General features: G+C 44.1%; 2 protein-coding genes and 1 long non-coding RNA gene across 5 annotated transcripts in view; 1 reads left to right on the top strand and 2 right to left on the bottom strand.

The window, feature by feature from the left end:
- The first annotated feature begins 13 nt into the window (after positions 1 to 13).
- LOC132469010 (lymphocyte expansion molecule-like) lies at positions 14 to 3,831 on the top strand. 3 transcript variants are annotated; one of them, XM_060066922.1, is made up of 9 exons: positions 14 to 153; positions 536 to 709; positions 842 to 961; positions 1,143 to 1,280; positions 1,605 to 1,748; positions 2,264 to 2,434; positions 2,697 to 2,825; positions 3,462 to 3,589; positions 3,683 to 3,831. In XM_060066922.1, the coding sequence occupies exons 2-9, from the start codon at positions 539 to 541 to the stop codon at positions 3,711 to 3,713; spliced, it is 1,032 nt and encodes a 343-aa protein (XP_059922905.1). In that variant the 5' UTR covers positions 14 to 153; positions 536 to 538; the 3' UTR covers positions 3,714 to 3,831. The 3 variants fall into 3 exon arrangements, with proteins under 3 accessions (XP_059922905.1, XP_059922904.1, XP_059922906.1); XM_060066921.1 differs by lacking the exon at positions 14 to 153 and having other exon boundaries at positions 489 to 709; XM_060066923.1 differs by lacking the exons at positions 14 to 153; positions 1,605 to 1,748 and having other exon boundaries at positions 489 to 709.
- Positions 3,594 to 22,013, bottom strand: part of dhcr24 (24-dehydrocholesterol reductase) — a 36,161-nt gene continuing 17,741 nt past the window's right edge. The window contains exons 3-10 of the mRNA XM_060066899.1: positions 11,208 to 11,313; positions 10,049 to 10,167; positions 9,248 to 9,511; positions 7,442 to 7,585; positions 5,318 to 5,515; positions 4,996 to 5,177; positions 4,601 to 4,770; positions 3,594 to 4,553 (exon numbers count right to left, since the gene is read on the bottom strand). Coding sequence (XP_059922882.1) covers positions 4,617 to 4,770; positions 4,996 to 5,177; positions 5,318 to 5,515; positions 7,442 to 7,585; positions 9,248 to 9,511; positions 10,049 to 10,167; positions 11,208 to 11,313 — 1,167 coding nt within the window. The 3' untranslated portion in view covers positions 3,594 to 4,553; positions 4,601 to 4,616. The remainder of the gene's footprint in view (positions 4,554 to 4,600; positions 4,771 to 4,995; positions 5,178 to 5,317; positions 5,516 to 7,441; positions 7,586 to 9,247; positions 9,512 to 10,048; positions 10,168 to 11,207; positions 11,314 to 22,013) is intronic.
- LOC132469086 (uncharacterized) lies at positions 12,518 to 14,872 on the bottom strand. Its single transcript, XR_009528346.1, has 2 exons — positions 14,827 to 14,872; positions 12,518 to 13,231 (listed from the first exon to the last, which is right to left on the bottom strand). It is a non-coding gene; the product is annotated as an uncharacterized LOC132469086 (long non-coding RNA).

The raw sequence follows: 22,013 nt of genomic DNA, 5'->3' as shown, positions 1-22,013 counted from the left end.
AGTGGGCGGAGTCAACAGACAGTAACCAGACGGCTGATCGGTTTCCATGCGCGTGCGATGCATGTGCGGTATTGGATCTCGGGTTCGCGACTCGCGTTAGTGTTGCCGTGGTGACAAGTATTTTTTTAACATTTGTGAGACGGGTGAGGAAAGGTAAGGCTCTGAAAGGCTTATATCTCCAATAAAGAAGTGTTCACATCTTAATCAGCGGGATAGTCGGACACTGTCCACCCACACAGATATCCTAAACTGCTAGCAAAGGAATAGCTAAATAATACAATTGCATACAACTAATCCACACGAGAGAACTGAATTTAAAACAGTCACAGTCAAACAGTCAATGGGAAATCAAAACATAACAAAACATTGAGGTCTTATATGCTTGGGCTACTACTGACTGGATATAGGAGAAGTTGAAATGGGTCTAATAGTCCTCCCCAATCGAATAAGCATGCTTAGTTTGTGTTTTGCAGCAACATTGTTAGAAGAGCTTCCATGAAATGCATGGACGCTCTTTTTGCTTATCATGGTCAAGGAGATGACAAGCCTCAGTCCCGTAGCGTATGATGTGCACGGTGGGGACTTCAGTGCACGAGCAGTGGCCCAGCGGGCCAAAAGTCCAGGCTGGAACAGAGAACTGATGATGGCCAAGGAAGCACGGACGCCCTGTTTCCTTTACAGGGAGGCCTGGTCGACCCAACAGTTCCTGGTGGGTCATGAGAAGCTCAGTGATACCTTCTTGATCCTTCTCTCTTTGTTCAGCTGACAGTTTGGACAGATTTACAGTCAACGCTGTCCCAAAGCACCCATCCCCGCCACTTTGCCTTTGTTTATCCTACAGAAAACCAAAGTTGGTCCCGGAACGTATGAGAGCACAGACTTCATCAAGGAGCTAGCCAGGAAGCCAGGTAGTGCCCGGGGCGTTTGTGCCAGTCTGGACAGCAGGTTCCGGGAGGTACAGGTAGGACTGCAGTCCAGAAAAGAGGGCGGTACAGTACCCGGTTTAACCTATTCATGTTACTGATTAGAAATGGCACTTCTAAAAGTGTGTAGTCTGCAATATATAGGAAATATATAGTAATGAAGTCAATGTAAATTTTCATTATTTTCATTCAAAATCGACCGCTGTATCGTGTGTCTAGAGTTGTACCCCAGGTCCCGGGAACTATGGGCAAGGGGGGGTCCCGGGGGCAGCTCTGGAGGCCATGTCTGCACGGTCAGCCGGGGGCGTTCTGATGAAACACAGTTCTGGATGGAAGCGCTGCTCTGAGGAGACCAAAGTAACTATTACTGCATTTGTCATTTAGCAGTCACTTTTATCCCAAGCATCTTACAGTACATGTTGTTTTATATAAAAACATATAATAACTGAGCCGATAGGGGTTATGCACCTTGCTCAAGGAGCAAGGAGTCAGCAGACATTGGGGTTCGAGCCCAGAACCTTTCAACTGGGGGTCGAACCTCCTATACCCACTACTATCATGCCCCACAAGTACATGCACTAGATAAGCACACTAGTGGGTATTTCACCATCCGTGTGGTGAAAAGTGTTGTATGTGTGTGTGTGTGTTTGTGTTTGTGTTTGTGTTTGTGTGCGCTCGCAGTACTGTGGGCCGAGTCCCTGCACGTACGTGTTGAAGAGCAGTGTTGACATCCTGCTGGGCAAGCGTACCGGCGTTAGAGGACCGTACGATCTGTTCACCGGACAGCGAGACGCACCGGTAGCGGCTGGCTTCTTTGCTGTGCCGGTAAAACAAACACACACACACACAGACACATACAACACACACACACACACACACACACACACACACACACACACACACACACACACACACACACACACACACACACACACACACACACACACACACACACACACACACACACACACACACACACTTTAAGGTGTGGAGCAAGAATCGCTAGCCAGTTAAATTACATTTTTAACAGCAGCGAGAGTGGACCCAATAGAAAAAAGGAAGTCGGAAAAAGGTTACAGGTTATAGGCCTGCTACAATTCGGGAGATTTTGTTAAGTTGATAATGTGTGTACATTTTCTAATCAAATCAAATAAAACAAATAATAATAATAAACAATAGTATGTACATGATATTTTTGGTGTATCCTGGCTTGATGATGCCGTACAGACGTCCATTTTTGTGTGCATATTATGCTTGTGGTTGTAAACCCATTAACAACTGTACCTGTGTGAATTGTTTGTTTAGTGTGTGTGTGTCTGTGTGTCGGCTGGTCCCTGCAGAAGCATGCAGTGGGGGCCGCCTCCACCGAGCGTGACTTGGAGGGTTTCTGCGATGCGTTGAACCGTCCAGAGAGGAGAAAGCACGGCGTGTTCAGCTCAGTGGCGCGTCACCCGTCTGTGCCCTCGGAGCGGATATACCACAGCACCCTGGCCCAGTGGCCCCGCGCCACGGTCAGTCACTTAAGACTCACTATTCAGATTTTGTTACATTTTGCTCAGAAATTGCTTTGTGGGGACAGTTGATGATGATGCATGAATTGTTTATCAGACTAACACTCTCATAACACTCTTAATTAACAATAATCATTTCATGTTTATTGTTGTTCAATCATTGTTCATTCAGAATAAATGCCGGTTCAATTCAGAACTCAACTCAAAAAAATTATCTGACCACCAACTATTTCCTGTTTTTGTATCTCTCTCCCTTTCTCAGGGATTACCGGGACCTGGGTACTATGAAGTGGGGTATCCGGGACGTCCGCTGAATCACAAACCACCTCCCTTCTTCTCGTCCTCGCCACGACGCTCTAAGCAGCAGGAAAGGCCGCTGACGGGATGCGATGTGGGTAAACATTAGACTGCATATACCTAGTCGATCACTCATCTATTATTAACACGTTCTCATACTTCTTTTTGCATAACAGCATTACATTAATCAGAGCCAGAGTCACATGGGGAGGCCCCAAATCCACACGATAACCTATTTCAAAGTTTTCACAAGATCATATCCAAAATGCCCACCAATATCCAAGTGAAACACGGACACTATCTATTCCCCTTCTATAACGGTCCACTGTTCTGTCCTGTCGGAGATGCGTGGGCAACAGGGTGGGCAAAGTAACACTTTCCAGCGTATCCCAGGGTCCCGAGGCGATCCCAGGCCAGCCAGAAGACCTCTAGATTGGAATTGGTTCTGGTTCCGGTGAACTGCAAAGCTGACTGTGCCTGGTACACCTCTAAAGGGAGGCATTAAGGGGACTCCCTTTCAATGTTTTACTATGCTTATCACTGTCTGAATAAGCACTCTTTAGAAGAACATTAATTTCTGCCAGTCATTGCTGTCTCAAACCATTAGGATCCCATCGTTAAAATGTCAGAATTACTTGTTTACCAAAGGAGACGGACAGTCTGGCTTAGGTATGTGAAGTGGGAGGCGGTGAGCCAATATGTTCTGTAATGGTTGCTGTCTCACCAACAGAGTGGTGTTGGTCCCGGAGGTTACAACTTGGACTTTAAAGAGGGGAAGAGATTTAGAAGCCCCACGTCTGCTTTCAAATCATCCACACCGAGATTCCCCTCTCAGCCCCTCAGGGCCAGACACACGCAGTAAGAAGATGGATTCATCACTTTATTATACACATCTATGGTCATTACACAGTTCAAATGAAATTATGATATGCATGTTTGTTTGTGTTTCAGAGAGAAGCTACGGCCGGGGAATCCTCCTTAAATGTATTGAAGTACATTTAAGGTTTCTTTAATTATTTTATTCCAAAATAATTAAGAATGTCATCCAGGAGAAGGCTATTTATTGTAAAATGTGAATTTATTAAAAGCTTGAATCGAAAGGCAAAGCCAGTTTTGTCATGCCAGTCCAGAGTTAACCTCTCATACAAAATCTATACCAGTTTACAAAATAGTTTCTTTTAGACTTTACATTTCATGATGTCCACATAGAGATATACGCATATCAACAATCATATATCCATATTGAGTTGAAAATGTACATTTAAGAAGTTTAATGGCACCGAGAAGTGACGGTTGGAATGGTAAACACTGCTAAATCCACACTAATAATCCAGTAAGACCACTAAACATGATGGGCACTGCAGCTCTACAGACACAAAGGAATGAAAATAATAATAATGCAAAGGTAGTTATTTGCACACTTCATAGTGTAGGAACAGAGACCAAAAATCATGATCATCAATCATTACATGACATCATTTCATGAATCATTCATGAAAACTTATATCAGAAGTTAACAAACTGAGAAGGGAAGAAAGCATTTTAACTTGTAAAGAGGAAACTAGAAAGCAGCACATTAATCGTAGCTATAATTAATATTAATGTGTGCAGGCACATCAAACAGTATTAGTTCATTAGCTGGTATGTGTATTTTTGAGGCCCACATGCTCCTTGAGAACCATGAAGAAGTGCGAGAAAAATAAATATTCTATTTTGAGAGTGGTATACAACACGTCCTTCACCATTACGCTAACCATTGGTTCTGCCCATTGTTGGGGCGAAAAGCTAATTAATGTACGACATTGTTCATTTAAAAATAAAGCTTTTTAACTGAAAAAGACAGCCTCATGCAAACAATTGCCTCCAAACATAAGCAGGTCCAGTTTTAGTGACGAGCCGACTTGCAGATCTTGTTGTACACCTCAGGGAACGCATCATTACAGCCAAGCTGCTCCCTCAACTTGTGGTACAAAGTTCCATCAAACATCTCCCAGAATTCCTCTCTGTCCATGTATACGTCTGCATACAGCATCTGGAACCTACGGGAGAAGCATAGCGTTGTCAAAACCGACAAGATTGGCTGAACACACAATTCAAAAACATCGCATTCTTTAATTAATGGCTTAGGCAGATATGATACTTGTGACAATTCTAAAATAGCTTGATGCGAGCAAGCTACAAAAGTAAGGAACCAAGTTAGTGGAATAGCTAAAATAGCTGTGATGCTAGCTAGTGTCTAAATAGCAACGTCTCTGAAGTCCTACCCGTGGACGTCTCTGACAAACTTCTCGAGCTGGCGCGTGGACGCCTTGGCCTCAAAGTGTTTGACCCTGGGCTCGCCGTACGCCCCGATGTCCACGTAGAGCTCCTCCTTCTGCTGGGCCTTGGGGTGCACCATGCCTCTGCTGGGCAGCAGCATGAAGGGACACAGCCACAGGGGGTACACCTGGCACAAAACAGGATGAGACCACCAGAGGTTAGCTTCATTCTTTTCACACCAAGCTACGATTCCCAATTAAAGCCATCCACCAGACTCCTTCAGAGGGAGAACATGTGGATCACTGCTCCCCCTCCTCCCATATGTACCTGGATGTCTTGGTGGAAGCGAGTGAGGGCCGTCTGGAGGTGTCTCATGGGCACCAGCATGTCCTGGACCACGTGGTGCTGCTCATACAGCCTGCGGATGGTCTCTCCCTGGGTGAGTTTCAGCAGGGAGATCTTGGGAGGAACCATCCAGCCCAAGAGCCAGCGGAAGACAGGGTGGTTGCCAAAGGGAATGATGTCCTGGACACACACACACACACACACACACACACACTAGCCGCGTTTACATGGCACATCTGATCCGCATAGATTTCTATGCGGCATAAATCTGTTCCTAAAATGTGTTCCGAATGTACTGTATACATGGCAGTAACAAAAGGGTCCGTTCTGTCTCTCGCGCACACCTGACACATCTCTGGACCGGCGGCGACATAATGGATGTCTTATCACTATCGGGGATTTTAAATTTGATTTTAATGAAAGCACAGCAGGAGAGAGCTTTTCTCTGCCTGCTCCTTCAATTAAGAAGGAGGACGACAGCGCAGCAACGTCAATTTCTCGTCAGATCTTTATATTTACCCTAAGCTCCGCCGCAAACAAGAGGAATTTGGATGCGAGTCCGCAGCCAAGACTGGTGGGAGAGAGTGGTCTTATGGGAATTTAGTGACCAGGAATCCTCGAAGGTCCAATTGCGAACTACTGCAGCTGCCATCTCTCTAAGTTAAGAAGTATTTTAACGTTCAGCCTGCAAAAGTACTAGTAGTAGCCTACTCATTTACAATTATCTCGGACGAGCGCGGACACTACGATACGCAAACACGTCATTAATAAACACCCATGTGTCCCGTCGCTTAGCAACCGGCCACGCTTACCGGACTACTTTTACGGAGTGATAACAAAGACGTGAATCAGGCAATAAATCCACTTTCCTTGACAGCGGTGAAGTTCGGTGTGCTTAAAAGTACCGACGGAGCTCAGTGGACCAATTGCGAACTACTGCGGCTGCACTAAGTTAAACCCCAATCTATGCGGAATAAGTGTATACATGGCGATTTAAAACGGACTACACCACCTCTTCTATTCGGCATAGAATCTATGCCGAACAGATAATTGTATTCCGAATGAGGCGTATACATGACCATTTTCTATGCGGCATAGAAATCTATGCGGCATAGATGTGTCCATGTAAACGCGGCTACTAAGGTGGGGAGCAAGAATCCATGCGCTAGCCAGTTCAATTAGATTTTTAACAGCAGATTTTTAACAGAGAAAGGCCTTGAGGGCACAGACGGCGTCATCAAGCCAGGATACAACAACATCATGTCAATATTATTGTCAACTGAACAAAATCTCCCAAATTGTAGCTGCCCTACAACTGTAACCTTTTTCTGACTTTCTTTTTCTATTGGGTCTACACCCAATAAGGAAGTCAGATCATGGCCTTTCTCTGTAAATAACTAATGCTTTGTGTACAGAGATGGCCCAAAAGACCAAGAGAGATCCTCCCCTGTCAGACCACCACCATGCATAATACATCCAACTATTTACAGTTATGGAACATAACCGTGTCAAACTCACTGTTGATTAATGTGGTGTGTGTGTGTGTGTGTGTGTGTGTGTGTGTGTGTGTGTGTGTGTGTGTGTGTGTGTGTGTGTGTGTGTGTGTGGAGAGCCGGCGCTGGCCGTTTCGGCACCCTAGGCGACTCAAAATCAACTTGCGCCCTGGACAGGTCTTCCGAGCGGGGGTGTGCTACGGTGACGGTTTCGGGCCACCCTGGTGATTGCTCCCGCGCCCCCTCCCTTCTCCGTTCGCGTCGTATATTTCAATTGACTAATTAAGGGCGCCACCAGAGGGCGCCCCCAACGCATTTGTCGCCCTAGGCGGTCGCCTAGCTCGCCTATGCCGAGCGCCAGCCCTGTGTGTGTGTGTGTGTGTGTGTGTGTGTGTGTGTGTGTGTGTGTGTGTGTGTGTGTGTGTGTGTGTGTGTGTGTGTGTGTGTGTGTGTGTGTGTGTGTGTGTGTGTGTGTGTGTGTGTGTGAGAAAAGCATTAGTGACTAATGCAGGGTAATGTTTGTTGGGGAAAGGCTTGGGGAAAAGAGAGTCCCAAGCCGATAAGAGGCACTATCTCACAGGTCTAATGTATGCATATGTCTGTGTCTGTTTACCTGCAACTCCCAGAAGATGCTGCGTGTGTGTCTGTGGTAGTAGTGTCTGAGTGGGATGTACTCCACGCCACTGCGGTCGTCTTTCAGGTAACCTTCCACGTGTTTGAAGAACCAGGGCTTAAAGTACAGACCTATCCGGTTGATCTGATGGAAAAGACAGACAGAAAGACAGAGATGTTAAAAGTATCCTCGACAGGACACATTTGCCCTTTTTCCACCAGCAACTCGCCTCGACTAAGCCGCCTTTTTTTGCATTTCAATCACCAAATTGAGATACCTGGTACCAGGTACTTTTTTAGTCTCACCTCCGTCGAGGTTCCAAGCGAGCTGATCTGATACTTTTGTGTGACACCACTGGACGAGCGCAACGTCCGAGCCCGACACCCGGTGTTGTGCCCAAAATTGAATCCCCGTCTGATATCGCACCACATCTCTGCGTTATATCCATCATCCCAAGATGAGCAACTTATCACAGAAAGCGATATGTACGATTTTTTCTTCAGACAAAAAGAGGGCTTATGTTTATAGTCCTCTGAAGAACAAGTCCAGCCTCCGGGGCTCCGGTTCCCTCTGTCAAATTTCTATGGGAAATAACATGGGGTTTTATGAATGATCGTAGATAACAAACTCTGTAGGTGGCGAAGAAGTAAAAGCTGTTTCACGTTTTGAACTACACACTTTTTCCATCTGGTTTCGACTGAGTTTGGGATTTTCGGTGCCGTTAAAGAGAGGGGGTGCGATTTCAGACGGGGATTAAATTTTCGGCACAACACCAGCATCTTTAAATACTAGCATCAGCATTCAGTCAACAATAGTGATTTATTATTGAACACGGCAGGATCAGCGCCCAAGAACACGCCATGGACTATGACAGAGGTGGAGATGCTCCTGTTTGTTGCCCTGTCTGTTTATGTTTCGCATGGCAAATTGAGCAGGTACTGTCGGTGGAAAAGAGGCATTTCAGACCATTTTATAAGAAAGAAAAAATAGAAAGTTGGCTCACAATTTGCACATGTGATGGATGTTTTGTAAAATGTATTCAAGGCGCTCACACTGCTGCTAAATAGACAAACCTGTTACTGCTTCCTTGCGGTCAAATCACAATTCACAAACCATCCATTCCCTTTAAAGAAGGGACAGGAAAGATTTCCTCTAGCACGTTGCCTTGGCTAATAGGTACACAGGAGGTGAAATAGTACTACATGACAGTTGTGAAACAAATGTGTGACAGTATACAGCATGGAGTCAGTTTTAGAGTTTGTCCTTGCTTCTACGGTCCAGCTCCCTCATCAGCCATTGGTCAATCAAGATGTTCGTTCAGCCTTTGGACTCGTGTGAAGACAAATCCGCCTGGTGATTGGCCTGCCCAGACTGTCAGGGACTTTTTCAAGGCTCTCTCGTAAAACAAAGGTCTAACAAGAGAGATTGGTCATCGAGTACGGCTGCAGCTCACCATTATTATTTCATATTAAATTCATTCTTCCATTCTTTTTTCGATAATTCCTAGAGTTTATAAAATGTAATATATAATGGCAAAGGCCAGCCAGCCAAGTTACCAAGTCCAAAGTGTCTTAATCCATGCTTTATCGAGCAAGCAAGAAAAACAAAACTATACCCTTTATAATGGTCCATGAACCAAATATTTGAATTGAACTTCAACATTAAGCAGCAAGTGTTTGTTCTTTTTACTTGAAAAATGACTTAGACAATTGATAGATTATCAAAATAAGAGTAGACAAATTTTCACAAAATTTGCAGCTCTAAAATCGAGGCTACCAAGGAACTATCGGCCCCCCATCCACCCACCTTGTCAGGCTCTGCGTGGTCCGTCATGGTTCCCGTCATGATGACGGCACTATCCAGAGAGTACTGCAGGCCCTCAACAAACGTGTTGCCCTTGTTCTGCGACGCCTCGGTGAAGCACTGGCAAATGTTCTCGAGCCCTCGGACCGGCTCATAGCACAGCTTCACCCACTGCTTGGCCGGGACGATCTTGATCTCCGCGGCAACCAGGAAGCCCAGCGTACCGCAGGACCAGGGAACAGCGTGGAACAGGTCTGAATTCTCCTCCTGATGGGGAGGGAAAGGTGGATAATAACTTTAATTTACAGTTACTACACATCACTTAAGGGAATTCTTTACAAGAATCTGTAAGTACTTCTTATGAACGACCCCTCTGGCCGTAAGTGAACTTAAGCCTTCTAGAGCTAGCGTACTGATAGCAGTGTAATGCAAGCATACTCGCACTGAGAATAAAAACGAACTAAAATGTACAAATTATTAATAAAAACTAGCTGAGGCCATTGGGAGTGCACTTAGACGTCACGTCCTGCCTTCTCCAAGGCAAAACCATCTTGGTTCAAATATATTAACAAAATCCGTCCAAAGGCAATACAGAGGTTTAGGTGCGTTTGGGTCATACCGGTCGATGCTGTGAGAATGGCCGTTGATACCTTTGTTTAGTGCCATTTCGTACTAAAAAGACACCTATTTAAGTCCCATTTGTCAGGATACCAAGGTGTTCTGAACGTCACCTGTTGATGACCAGAAACTTCAAATCAATGTCAGTCTCAGCCTATGGGGGCTGATGAGACTGGTTCTTCTTACCTCCGTACAGCGAACCAGGCTGCCGTCAGCGAGAACTAGTTCAAATGCAACACAGATGTGCTGAAACAGCCCGTAAATATGAGAGGATGACTCGATGCCAGTACCCATCACCAAACCACCTGAGGGCGGGATGGAAAAAGAGGAGAGTTTCAGTTCCTTTTCAACATTTTCTAGCCATTAGAACATAGCCAAAGTCTTTCAATAGTACATACTGTATTCTGTGATAACTGACATCTGCTAACGTTTCCATTATTGAGTCTATGTGTTGGGGATGTACCTGCTAGCCCAATTCCTTCCTCGGAAAAAGCTCAAACCAATCAACCGGAGGCAGTGTTTGCCAGCTGTCAGGTCATTGCATACGCATGCGTGTGCATGTTTAAATCGTGTCTGTGCGTGTTTAAAGTGCATGTGTGTGTGTGTGTGTTAGAGTGTGGACATCAAAATGAATACAGCATCCTAATGGGAAAACATTAGCCTTGAGATAAGCAGTTTATGGCATCAGGAAAGCTATTATGAAATTCGATCCCAGGGCGCTCCTGGTCCTACAGCCCATTTCCTCTCCATTTCTTTTGTGGAACTAAAACATAAATCGTCTGATGTGATTAGGGAGCCGAGCACGAAGCTGATTGGCAGGGAAGATGTAAATGGCATATAATCCTACGAGGAGCCTTGGAGGGCGCAAATCTGATGTCAAGATGCTTTGACAAATGCATCCACTCCGTCTGAATGTTAAAACAATACTTTTCATTCCTCACTCCCCTCCACACTTACTGGGTGTTTTCCAATAAGTTTTTGAAAAAATGTTTCCAAAATGGATGATATGAAAGAGCAACAAGGAATAACTTTATAATGCTGAAAATTGTGACGCATAATTGTGAGTGATCGGGATGCCAGCGACCGACAGTTAAAGTGTTCTGGTATGTGGCCTGTGGTCTGTGAATGTGCATGAAATAAGGCATGAACTGCAATAGCAGAGCAACTGAACCGATTATGTAAGCAGTAAAAGCAATTTCCAACGTTGATGAAAATGCTAGTGTGGACAACTTGATTGACATGAAAATAGTGTTTTTATATTAAGTTCCATAGTGGGGACATGAGTGAGAAAAAGGCACATCAACTTACTGTCTAAATGAGAACAGTGATGGTGTTGTGTACATACCCACGGTGAGGTCGTCTAACTCGGGCACCACAGGCAGTGTCCAGCCAATGGAGTTTAGGAGAGCGGTCACCTGACCCATGTTGGCCAGAGGCTCAACTCGTACCACCTGCCATTAACAGCACAGATCCAGCATTAAACATATTGTTTTTAGGGAGAAAAGCAGCCAACTATTTCAAAAGCTATGAGCAGCACCCAAGTGGCACTTTTAATAATGAATAATTGATAAATGGCAAAAATCTTTTAAAAGATGCAATAGAAAAGAGTTTAGAATATAACCAATGGCTGATTGGTTTTGGGAATCCATCTTGCCGGTCAATCACATTGTCAGCACAGTGTTATCCTTTCAATGGCGGAGGAACGTTAGCCTGGTCCTACCAGACTCTCGTATTTCATTTCATTTGCACAGAAAGTCTGAAATTGAATTTTTTATTGTTTAAGGCAGTTTAATTAAAATTAAGAAGGAAGCTTTCAATTGGGCTTTTTAATGGTTGATCTTTTGGGAGTGTAAGATCAGATACAAGATAGAAATTGCTTGAGCCAGCCTGAAATTATCCGAGAATGACAGGCCCAGTTGTAATACAGAAAGTTGGGAAATGCTTGACCACCCTTATCTATTGGTAATTGCAAAGTTTTCATCTTTAATCTAGATTTCTTTCCATGCCATATAAACTTTAAGTGGAAGCATTTGCATTGGGTATAATAGTCTAGGAAGTACATTCATCTTAATCAAGCTAATTCTACCCATCCATGATATAGGGAGATCAAACCACCAGTTAATTTTTAACTGTTGTCAGAATTGGAGATTCAGTTTATACAACTCTTCAATATTTGCTGATATGCTGATTCAATTACAATTACAATTCGGCCATTTAGCAGACGCTTTTATCAAAAGCGACTTAATAAACAGTCTCTATTGTTTGAAGATGAAGCTGCTAGACACCGACGGCATAGTCAACCATGCAAGGGGACAGCCAGCTCGTCAGGAGCAGTTAGGGTTAAGTGTCTTTCTCAGAGACACATCAACACTCAGCTAGGAGGAGCTGGGGATCGAACTAGCAACCTTCGGTTACAAGGCAACTGCTCTGCCTCATGAGCTAAGCCGACCCAGGTAAGTAAAGCAGTTGTCTTCGGTTACAAGACAACTGCTCTACCTCCTGAGCTAAGCCGACCCAGGTAAGTAAAGCCTGAAGTTGACCATCTGAAGGGGAAATTGACAAGAGCCGCCCCCAAAATACACCCAGTGGCAAGTCCTCCGACTTGTTAGGGGTCCGAGCAGCGAAGCTGCTTGGTCCCCTAATGTTTCTGTAACGTTTCTTTTTTTTTCTCAAATTCTGTAAAAGTCATACTGCAGCCTATGCCATGAGTCGAAAACTCTTGACATTTTCAGGTATGGTTACCAATAACCCCCACCACCCATAAACCCAAATTTGTGGTACTGCACCCAAAGGTGGAGCTATTGTAAAAAAATCATGAAGTAGGCTTATTTCTCCTCACCAGATTGACCTGGACTCAAAATTCCTTTAGAATATTAATCTCTAGAACCAGATGCATTTATAAAACCCTGAACACTTTTCCCACAATTTCATATTAAAGCTAAACATGATAAAAAGATTCACAGGCTACAAAAATAATAAAAAATTCACCAAAATCGCCACATAAAATATTTAGACCAAGCCTCACAAAAATCAAACAGAATTTGTTTTATTTAGTTCCATTTGAGAAATATTGGCCAATTAAGTTGGAGCAATTAGCCCATCTTTCTTATGTGACCATTTTGTTATTGTATAACTACCATACAGCTATTATTAGGTGGATACCATCAACAGTGTACATTTTCAGATCTGTACTCTTTTAAGAAAGCCCTTAATTCTCTTGTGAAATGTGTGCTTGGAGTTTTCTTGATGTTGTGTGCTTATCAATCGACATTTTCACCGTGTGAAAGAGGCTTCATGCAGTTCAGGAATGTCAGTGACCCAACGGGATAATGCCGTGTATTGGTGATCCTTAGGTCGAGAGTTTGAATCCTGATTAGAGCATTTTGAACATGCTGAAAATTACATTCTGTCATTGCCACTCATTTAAGGAACACAACATGGAACAGCACCTGTAATACATCAGGCAATCAACATTCCGGCTCATTAGTTTCCTGTCATATTTATATTTCTTCCGTTAGTGTTCTAGACTACAAATGTTTAATTTTCCCAGAATTTCAAACATTTTTCCAGGTATAAGCTTTGAAGAAACCCCTTAATTCACTTGAGAAATCTGTGCTTTGAGATTTCTGGATGTTGTGTGTAGGGATGCAAACAATTAATCGATTATCGATAAGAGATTACTCGATTAAAATAAATTACTTGCAATTAATCGCGTTTTTAACCCGTAATTCCCCACCCGTCCACGTGAGGGCGCGCTTGACGCCAGACGTACTTGACGCACACGCGGGAACACAAGAGGGAACACAAGCGAAGCAGCACAAGACAAACGAAAAGCAGGACACTGACACGATGAAGATGGCAAAACGGAGTGCAGTATGGAGCCACTTTAAGTTGGTTAATGACGACAAAGACGCCAAATGCACAATATGTGGAAGTATTTTAAAGTACAACAACTAAACGACATCGTTGAATTACCACCTAAATGTGTCGCTGCTCCTTTACTTAGAAAGGAGTCAGCTGAGGTGGTTCGGGCATCTGGCAAGGATGCCCACTGGGCGCCTCCCTTGGGAGGTGTTTCAGGCACGTCCAGTGGGGAGGAGACCTCGGGGAAGACCCAGGACTAGTTGGAGAGATTATATCTCAACACTGGCCTGGGAACGCCTCGGGATCCCCCCTGTCAGAGCTGGTCAATGTGGCCCGGGAAAGGGAAGTCTGGGGCCCCCTGCTTGAGCTGCTCCCCCCGCGACCCGACCCCGGATAAGCGGATGACGATGAGATGAGATGTGTCACATTCAGAAGGAAATTCAGCTTCTCAGAAGAATTGCCGCTTATCAATTAATCGATCATCGATCGATAAGATGAAACAACTATCGATTAATGAATTACTCGATAATTTGCATCCCTAGTTGTGTGCTTATCAATAGACAATTTGACCATGTGAATGAGGCTGCAGTTCAGGTTTATAAGTGGAACATCTTTCCTTAAATATGACAATTATATGTTATATTTATATATCTTCCATTAGTGTGTTCTTGACTTTTAATTTTGCTCGGAGCCCGTTAATCACTGCTTGCGGTTATATTTATAATTAAATTTGTACCCTGAAATCATTCCAAATTGACTGATGATAGATAATAGAACAGGTGTAGATCCCTCTGGATTGGTAATAAACAGTGTAAGAGCCATTTTCCTGTTTTTCAGTTATGTTGTAATGTCTGTGTTGACCACTGAGTGGTGTTGCCGTATTGCGGGTACAGGTGTAAAGGGGACGTCATTTGGGGTACCTCTGTTGTTTGACCCCGGAAGGGCATACGGTTTTTGACCGCAAGAAATACCAAGTTGTTGTTATGTCACTGAGGATCTATGAATGTATTCCGTATTCCCATGCAATTGGTGTCATGGTGAGGAAATAAAAGGGTTGTAAACCGGAGACGATCGCACGGATCAATCATTGCTTCACGTACCTGCATAGTACTGGAAACATCAACACAGCGCGTCAACCAGGTCACCCGGGAGTCAAACCACACGGAGCACACACATTGGATGTGGCTCGTATAAACAGTAATATATCATCGGCATAGAGGGAAATTCTGTACCCAGTGTCTCCTAATATGACCCCCAACAGTCCTTGGTGTTTCCTAATAGTCTCTGCGAGAGGTTTGAGTGCCAGTGCAAATAATAGAGGGAAGAGGGGACAGCCTTGACGTGTACCTCTACCCAAGGGGAAGATGTCAGACATTGATCTATTTACCAGGACCCTCGCTGCTGGAGAGCTGTATATAAGTTTAACCCACTCTTTGAAACCAGAGCCTAACCCAAACCTATCAAGGACATAAAAAAAGATACTCCCACTCCACCTGATAAAATGCTTTTTCAGCATCCAATGAGACAGCAAGGACCCTATTGTTTGCGCTTTGTGAGAATTGTATTACATTAAGAAGCCGTCGAACATTGGAGTACGAATATATGAATATATATATATAAATCGACTCAGTGAACTAATAGGTCTGTAACTTGCACAGCAATCAGAAGGTTTATCCTTCTTTAAAATCAAAGAGATGTATGCAAGATTTATGGCGCATTTCCACTGCAGGGTGCGGAACGGATCGGATCGCAAAGGTGCGGGTCGGATCGCGTTTCCACCGCCAAAAGTGGGCGTGACCCGGACTTTGCCGTACCCGTTCCGACCCCATTCTAGGGACTCCTCCGTTGCGGTACCCAAAACGAGACCAGACGCCTGAAAGGGTACCCTGGAATTCTAGCTACACCCCCCCTCCGTTGATTGGTCGACAGAATCGTCACTTCCGGGTGACGCGGGGATAAAAACAAACAAACAGTAGCCTCAAGGTATTATTCTTTACAATTAACATGTCGCGTAAAAAGCTTGCTTGGGCGAACAAGGAGGTGGAGACGTTCGTCTGCATTCTTGCGGAGGAAGACGTTGTTTACGATGTTTACGTAGCTGCCGCGGCGATTGACATCCGGCCTACCACCAAGGATACTGTCGGCAGTGGAAACGCGACCTCGGAACTGAGCTGGGCTATACTGCCCCCTCCCTACCGCCCCTTTGCGATCCGATCCGTTCCGCACCCTGCAGTGGAAACGCGGCATTCGAGTTGGCGGAAGTGTGCCTCTTTCAGATGATTCAATAAACATGTTGCTCCTTTGTGACTCGAGCCATTTTAGAGGGAGGTAGGGTTTTAGGTGGGCTATGATCCACACTAGGGCCAGACCGCAGTTAAATACCCTCCTAGTATTACATAAGGAGGGCAGATTAAAGAAATGTCAGCCAATAACTTGGAGTAAAACAGTGTACCAGTAATAATAACAAACCTTCCTTCTGTTTCCTGGATGACTTTATCAAGTGTAAACGTAAGATGTTTGTTGATTAGTATTGCTACCTCTCTGCTTTTTGAGTTGAATGATGAATAATGAATTTGCCCAACCCAGTCTCGCTTTAATTGTAAATGTTCAAGATCAGTTTGGTGGGCCTCTTGTAATAGGGCCACTTGCACCTTATCTTTAAGCATGGAAAGTATTTTACGCCTCACCACATTATTAATACCCTTGACATTTAAGTGTAATGATTTTAGTGTTACTCATTAACTTTTCATGTAAAAAAAAAAGGAATATCCATTCCAAACAAAGAAACAACCCATTAGGAAAAATCTTGTGCAATTTACTATAAACTATAAACATGTCATCCCCTAAATATGGGAGAACACATTACCCAGTCCCTCCAGAAAAACGCGATTATGTGATCGCATAAATCAACGCATAATCAGCCTAAGTCCGCATATTCATGCGGGGGCCGCATTTTTTCAAATATGCTGCACTTTCACCGCATAAATTGCCAATTTCCGCGAAAAAAGCAGCCATTTCCCCCTGTTGCCATGGGAACGTTATGGAGTGACGTAATTACGCGACGTGAAAATCATCACAAACCCCGCGACGAAGGCAAGATGAAGCGGTCTCATTTGCCAACAAAGATAAGTGCAAAAGTCTGTGGAAAGCAGTTTCCCGGATTAGTACACGACTAATCCGGGACAGTGGGGGCAATCAAACCGCAATTTTCGCAAGTTCCCGCATTTTTCGCAAGTTCCCACATTTTTCCGCAAGTTCCCGCAATTTCATCACATAAATATGCCGCATATTTCATCAAATTTTTTAAGAAAACGTGCCGCATAATCAAGGATTTTTGGCTGCATAAATCACAAAAAAACACCGCATTTTTCTGGAGGGACTCCTTCTTCATGCCCAAAAAACAATACAAACGGGAAAAAACAGCATAAAAGGTTATGAAAAAAACAAAAACAAAAAAAAACAAAGAGCTACCCAGTGGGTAGCGATATAGCAACACGTGCTGTTCATTCAAAACAGAAACTCACCCAATCCTCTGTAGGGTAGAAAGTGGCCTTGTAAACCCTAAATGCAATTAAAATAAAGTTTTATGTTTGAAAAGCGTCTGACAGATTCTATCCCAGTGTGTTGAGAAAGCATTCCGCATCTCTCCGTGTTTCAAACTTGTGATCTGTGCCATTATGGTTGACAGATAGTGTGACCGGAAAGCGCATGTTGAAACGAATGAGTTTGACAATCAAAGCCTGACACACGTTGTTGAAGGCCCGGCGCTTCTCTAGAACCGCAGCAGACAGGTCCTGATGGATGAAGATCCGCTGTCCTTCGTGTTCCAGATTGGGCTTCGCCCTCAGTGCTGCTAGTAGCCTCGTTTTATCCCTGGAGTTGTGGAGCTTGATGATCACCGGGCGTGGGAACGTACCTCGCGGACACGGTCGATTTTTATACAGATTTTGGTGCCAGGGTCCGTTCCCATGGAAGCCAGGATTCAAAGAACTGTGTGGGTCGGTTTCCCTCCGTGCCCTCTTTCAGATTGAGAATGCGAATATTGTCCCATCTGCTCCGGTTCTCCATATCATCCATGCCATCTGTCAATTCTTTAATTTTTTTGCCTGCTATGATGGGTTTTGCCACAAGCCCGAACTAGGGTTGGATTTAGTGATTCGTTTCCGTGATTCAGTTTGCCAAGAGGAGTCGTTCGCGAATCGTTAGTTCGATCGAGTTTCCGGTGGGGCGACCCCAGGGGGCGCTGTTGCATGTTTGCTGCAATATGCACGAGTTTGAAGCGTAGACAGGCATGACAAAAAAATACATAAAACATAAGATCTCCCCCCAACCATTTACCTTTTTATTAAAGGTGCTTAATTAACAGGGACACTGGCGAGTCAAACGCCGCTCCGTCTGGGTTGTCAGTATTTTTAATTTTTTTTTACGAATGCATTTGATATTTTGTTAGATTTTTTGTGTAGTAGTTAAGCTAAGTGTAACAGTTATAGATATAGTCACTTTTCCCTATTAGTTATTTTTTAGTTTACGTGTTTTGCGTTTCGGCTGGAGTCGTCATAGTGCTGTGCTGACCTGCGCTTCTGAAATTGGTGGACTGGATTAGCCTAAGGATGAGGCAGCAATACACACCGAGTGAACTTTACAGCTTATGGGGAAACTTTGAGCCTCCTGCAGAGCTCCTTTTCCAACGTGACATTCTCCGACGTCGGAAGTATATCCACCGCGGATCCCGTTGTAACAAGATTACCAACAAGGCGATTCCCTCTCTCTGGTCTGCTAACCGCTTTGAAGTGAAGCCTGATCGAGGAGTTGATCACCGTGTACTAGTCTCCTTGCCCAGGTCAAATGGGCACACTCACTTCAAACGACGAAAAGTTGGACTTTACAACATCAGATCCATCTCCAACAAAGCCCCTTTGATCAACGAGTTTATTACAGACCATGAAATTGACTTTTGTGTCTCACTGAGACGTGGCAGCAAAGCAATGACTTCTTCCATCTTAATCAGGCTGTCCCGTCTGGATTTGTTTACATCTGCAAGCCTCGCACCTCCGGGAGAGGGGGTGGTCTCGCCCTGCTCTATCGCGAGAACATCAAGCTAACACCGCTCACTCTGCCTGATCAATCCTCGTTTGAAATGCTGGCTGTCGAACTTCAAGGAGCTACACCCACCATTATTGCGGTATTATACAGACCTCCAAAACCATCAAGTGTGTTTATTGCTGAACTGCCAACTGTCCTCACTGAACTGAATGCAATGTCTCCCAACATTATTTTGGTGGGTGATTTTAATATACACATGGATAAGTCTTCTAAAACATGCACTAAAGACCTTATGGACATGCTTGATTGTTTCAACATCACCCAATATGTTGATTTTCCAACGCACAACAAAGGTCATATTTTAGATCTGGTGTTGTTCTGGTATAACACCTGCCAATTTCAGTACTGCTGAACTACCCATCTCAGACCACAAAGCTGTGCTATTTGACACCTGTCTGTCCATTAGAAAAGCAAAAGTTCAGCGTGCCATGTCTTACCGCAACATCAAAAAGGTAGAGCCAGAGGCATTTACTTCACTAGTTGCCTCCTATCCTTGCCCTTCTTCCAATGCTTCAGCAGCGGATCTGGTTGACCACTACAACAACTGCCTGTCTACAGCTCTTGACAGTCTTGCCCCCTTAAAGACACGGACTGTTTCATTTGTGCACTCTGCACCTTGGTTCACTCCTGAGCTACGCCAAATGAAGTCCATGGGTCGACGTCTGGAACGGCTTTCAAAAAAGACTGGTCTTGCTGTCCACCAAGGGATGTACTCGGAGCATATACTTCAATACAAAAAAGCACTCTCTTCTGCAAAGAGCTCACACTATGCAAGGGTCATTAATGAGGGAAACGGAAACACCAGGGCTCTCTTTTCCACTGTGAATGGCCTCCTCAAACCACCTGATTGTACCATCCATCAGAGTGTCTCTGTTGAACGCTGCTCAGCCTTCCTGAACTTTTTCCATAAAGAAATTGAGGCTATCCACCAGCAATTGGAATGTTCAATTACTCAGCTGAAACAACCATGCTTGATGAACACTCTGGGATCTCACAACAATGAACTCTGTGAATTCAGTCTCCCTGCTGAAAGTACCATCTGTGGCCTCATAAAAAAGTGCAACTCCTCCACCTGTCATCTGGACCCTCTTCCAACAAGCCTGGTTAAGAGCTGCCTGCCATCCATTGCTCCGTTGATTACATCAATACTCACCACCTCTCTCCTCTCTGGCACTGTACCATCATCATTTAAAACTGCTATTGTCAGAAGTGAAGTAGCCTCTTTCTATGTGGTTATAGAAGATCTCATAAAAGGCATAAAAGTTCGCTTTATGACAACTCTCAGTCTAACTGCCTGTCTAACTTCCATACCTCGCTAGATACATGTATATGTATATATGAATAGATTGAGTCTGGAATGAGAATTTAGATAGCTTTATCATTGTAGTATTTAATATTTATATCGTATTTATAGTTACAATATGGAACAGAAGTATCACAAATTTCGTCTTGGTACGATCAATGTTAGAACGTGCAGGTGCGAAAGCAAATTGGCTGATTGTGTCACACACTGCAAACGGTTAGGGCATGACATAACTTGTATGCAGGAAGTACGACAGAGAGGAGAGGGTGAAATAAGTTTTGATGACGACATATTAAAGGGATGGAACCTTGTGTATAATGGCATGAAGACTGCACAAGCTGGTGTTGCTGTCGTCCTAGCGCCACATGTCATGTTGCTAGACATCCAGCATATCATCGTAGGAAGACTCACGATAGTAAGAGTAAAAGTCCATGGAATAAAACTTGCAATCTATAGTTGCTATTGTCCCACTGAAGATCATGCCACCAGTACAAAGGAAAACTTCTATCGCAGGCTTAACAAAGCAATACAAGATATGAAGAAAACCCATCCTTCCTTTAAGATTATTGTTGCTGGAGACTTTAATGCAACTATTGGCTATGACTGTGAACCCGAGAACTGGAAAAGCATTGGGCCTCATCATGATGAGAATCCAACGAGCTTCAATGGAACCAAGCTCATTGAAATAGCAGAAGAGAACTCGCTATCTATCCTGAATACCATGTTCCCGACAAGAACTGATGAGCACAGATGGTCCTTTCATTCAAATCTTGGTTATAAACGCAGGCTGGACTACATCATTGCTAATGAATGGTATGTGAAACATGCAACTACCAACTGCAGATCATACCCCATGCAAAGTCTGCCATTTGAGTCAGATCATTGCATTGTAGTAATGGACGCATTGTTCCGTACGAGGAAAACATTAAAGAAGACCTCTCGCAAAACACAGCCGGATAAAAAACATCCTGATCTGCGCCGATTGAGAGATGATCCATCCATACAGGACTTGTATAGTGGCGCACTTGACTCTATGCTACTGCCTAATCAAAGTCCTCAGACGCCTGACGAAGCTGAAGAACTGCTAACAAGTGTAATACAACAGGCGTCAACAGAAACCATTCCAATGAGGGCAAGAAATGAGCTGATAAAACCATGGGCGAATAAAGAGTACCAGGATCTGTTGAAGCAATACCATAAAGAGAAAGATCCAGTGAAGAAGAAGGCATTGTCTTACGATGTCAGGAAAGCTCGCACCAAGCTGAAAAATGACTATTTTACATCCAAGGCTAATCAACTTAATTATGCTAGTGAACAGCGTGACACAGAGGAGGAGTTTAGGCTAATGAAAAGATATACATCACTATCACGAGTGAAAAGACCGATGATACCGACCAAAAAATTGGAGGGACACTTCTCTGAACACTTTGGAGCCCGCTCTTACAACCCACAGCCGGAACTAGAACAGCCTGATGATTATCCTCATCTGCTACCACCTGATGGCCTTCCTGTCATCAACGACAGCCCGCCAGACTGCTCAGAAATCAAGGCTAATATAGCAAAATTGAAGAATGGCAGGTGCCAAGGGACCGACAATATACACTCTGAACAACTGAAATACACAACATCAGAATCATTGTTTAAGTACATCACACTTCTACTGCGTAAGATTTGGTCGTGTTTAATGGTCCCTAAGAAATGGTTGGAAGCATCCATAACTTGTTTATACAAGAGAGGGCTGAGATCGTTACCTGAAAACTACAGAGGATTAAGCATAACTGCGACTCTGTCAAAGGTGATATCTGGTGTCGTCATTAATAGGATCAGGGAGACATACGAGAAAATCCTTCTACCAACGCAATATGGATTTCGGGCCAACAG

The sequence above is a fragment of the Gadus macrocephalus genome, chromosome 12 (genome assembly GCF_031168955.1).
Source record: "Gadus macrocephalus chromosome 12, ASM3116895v1".
Lineage (NCBI taxonomy): Eukaryota > Metazoa > Chordata > Actinopteri > Gadiformes > Gadidae > Gadus > Gadus macrocephalus.
The sequence above is the reverse complement of the archived record's forward strand: the minus strand, read 5'-3'. Positions and strand labels throughout refer to the sequence as shown.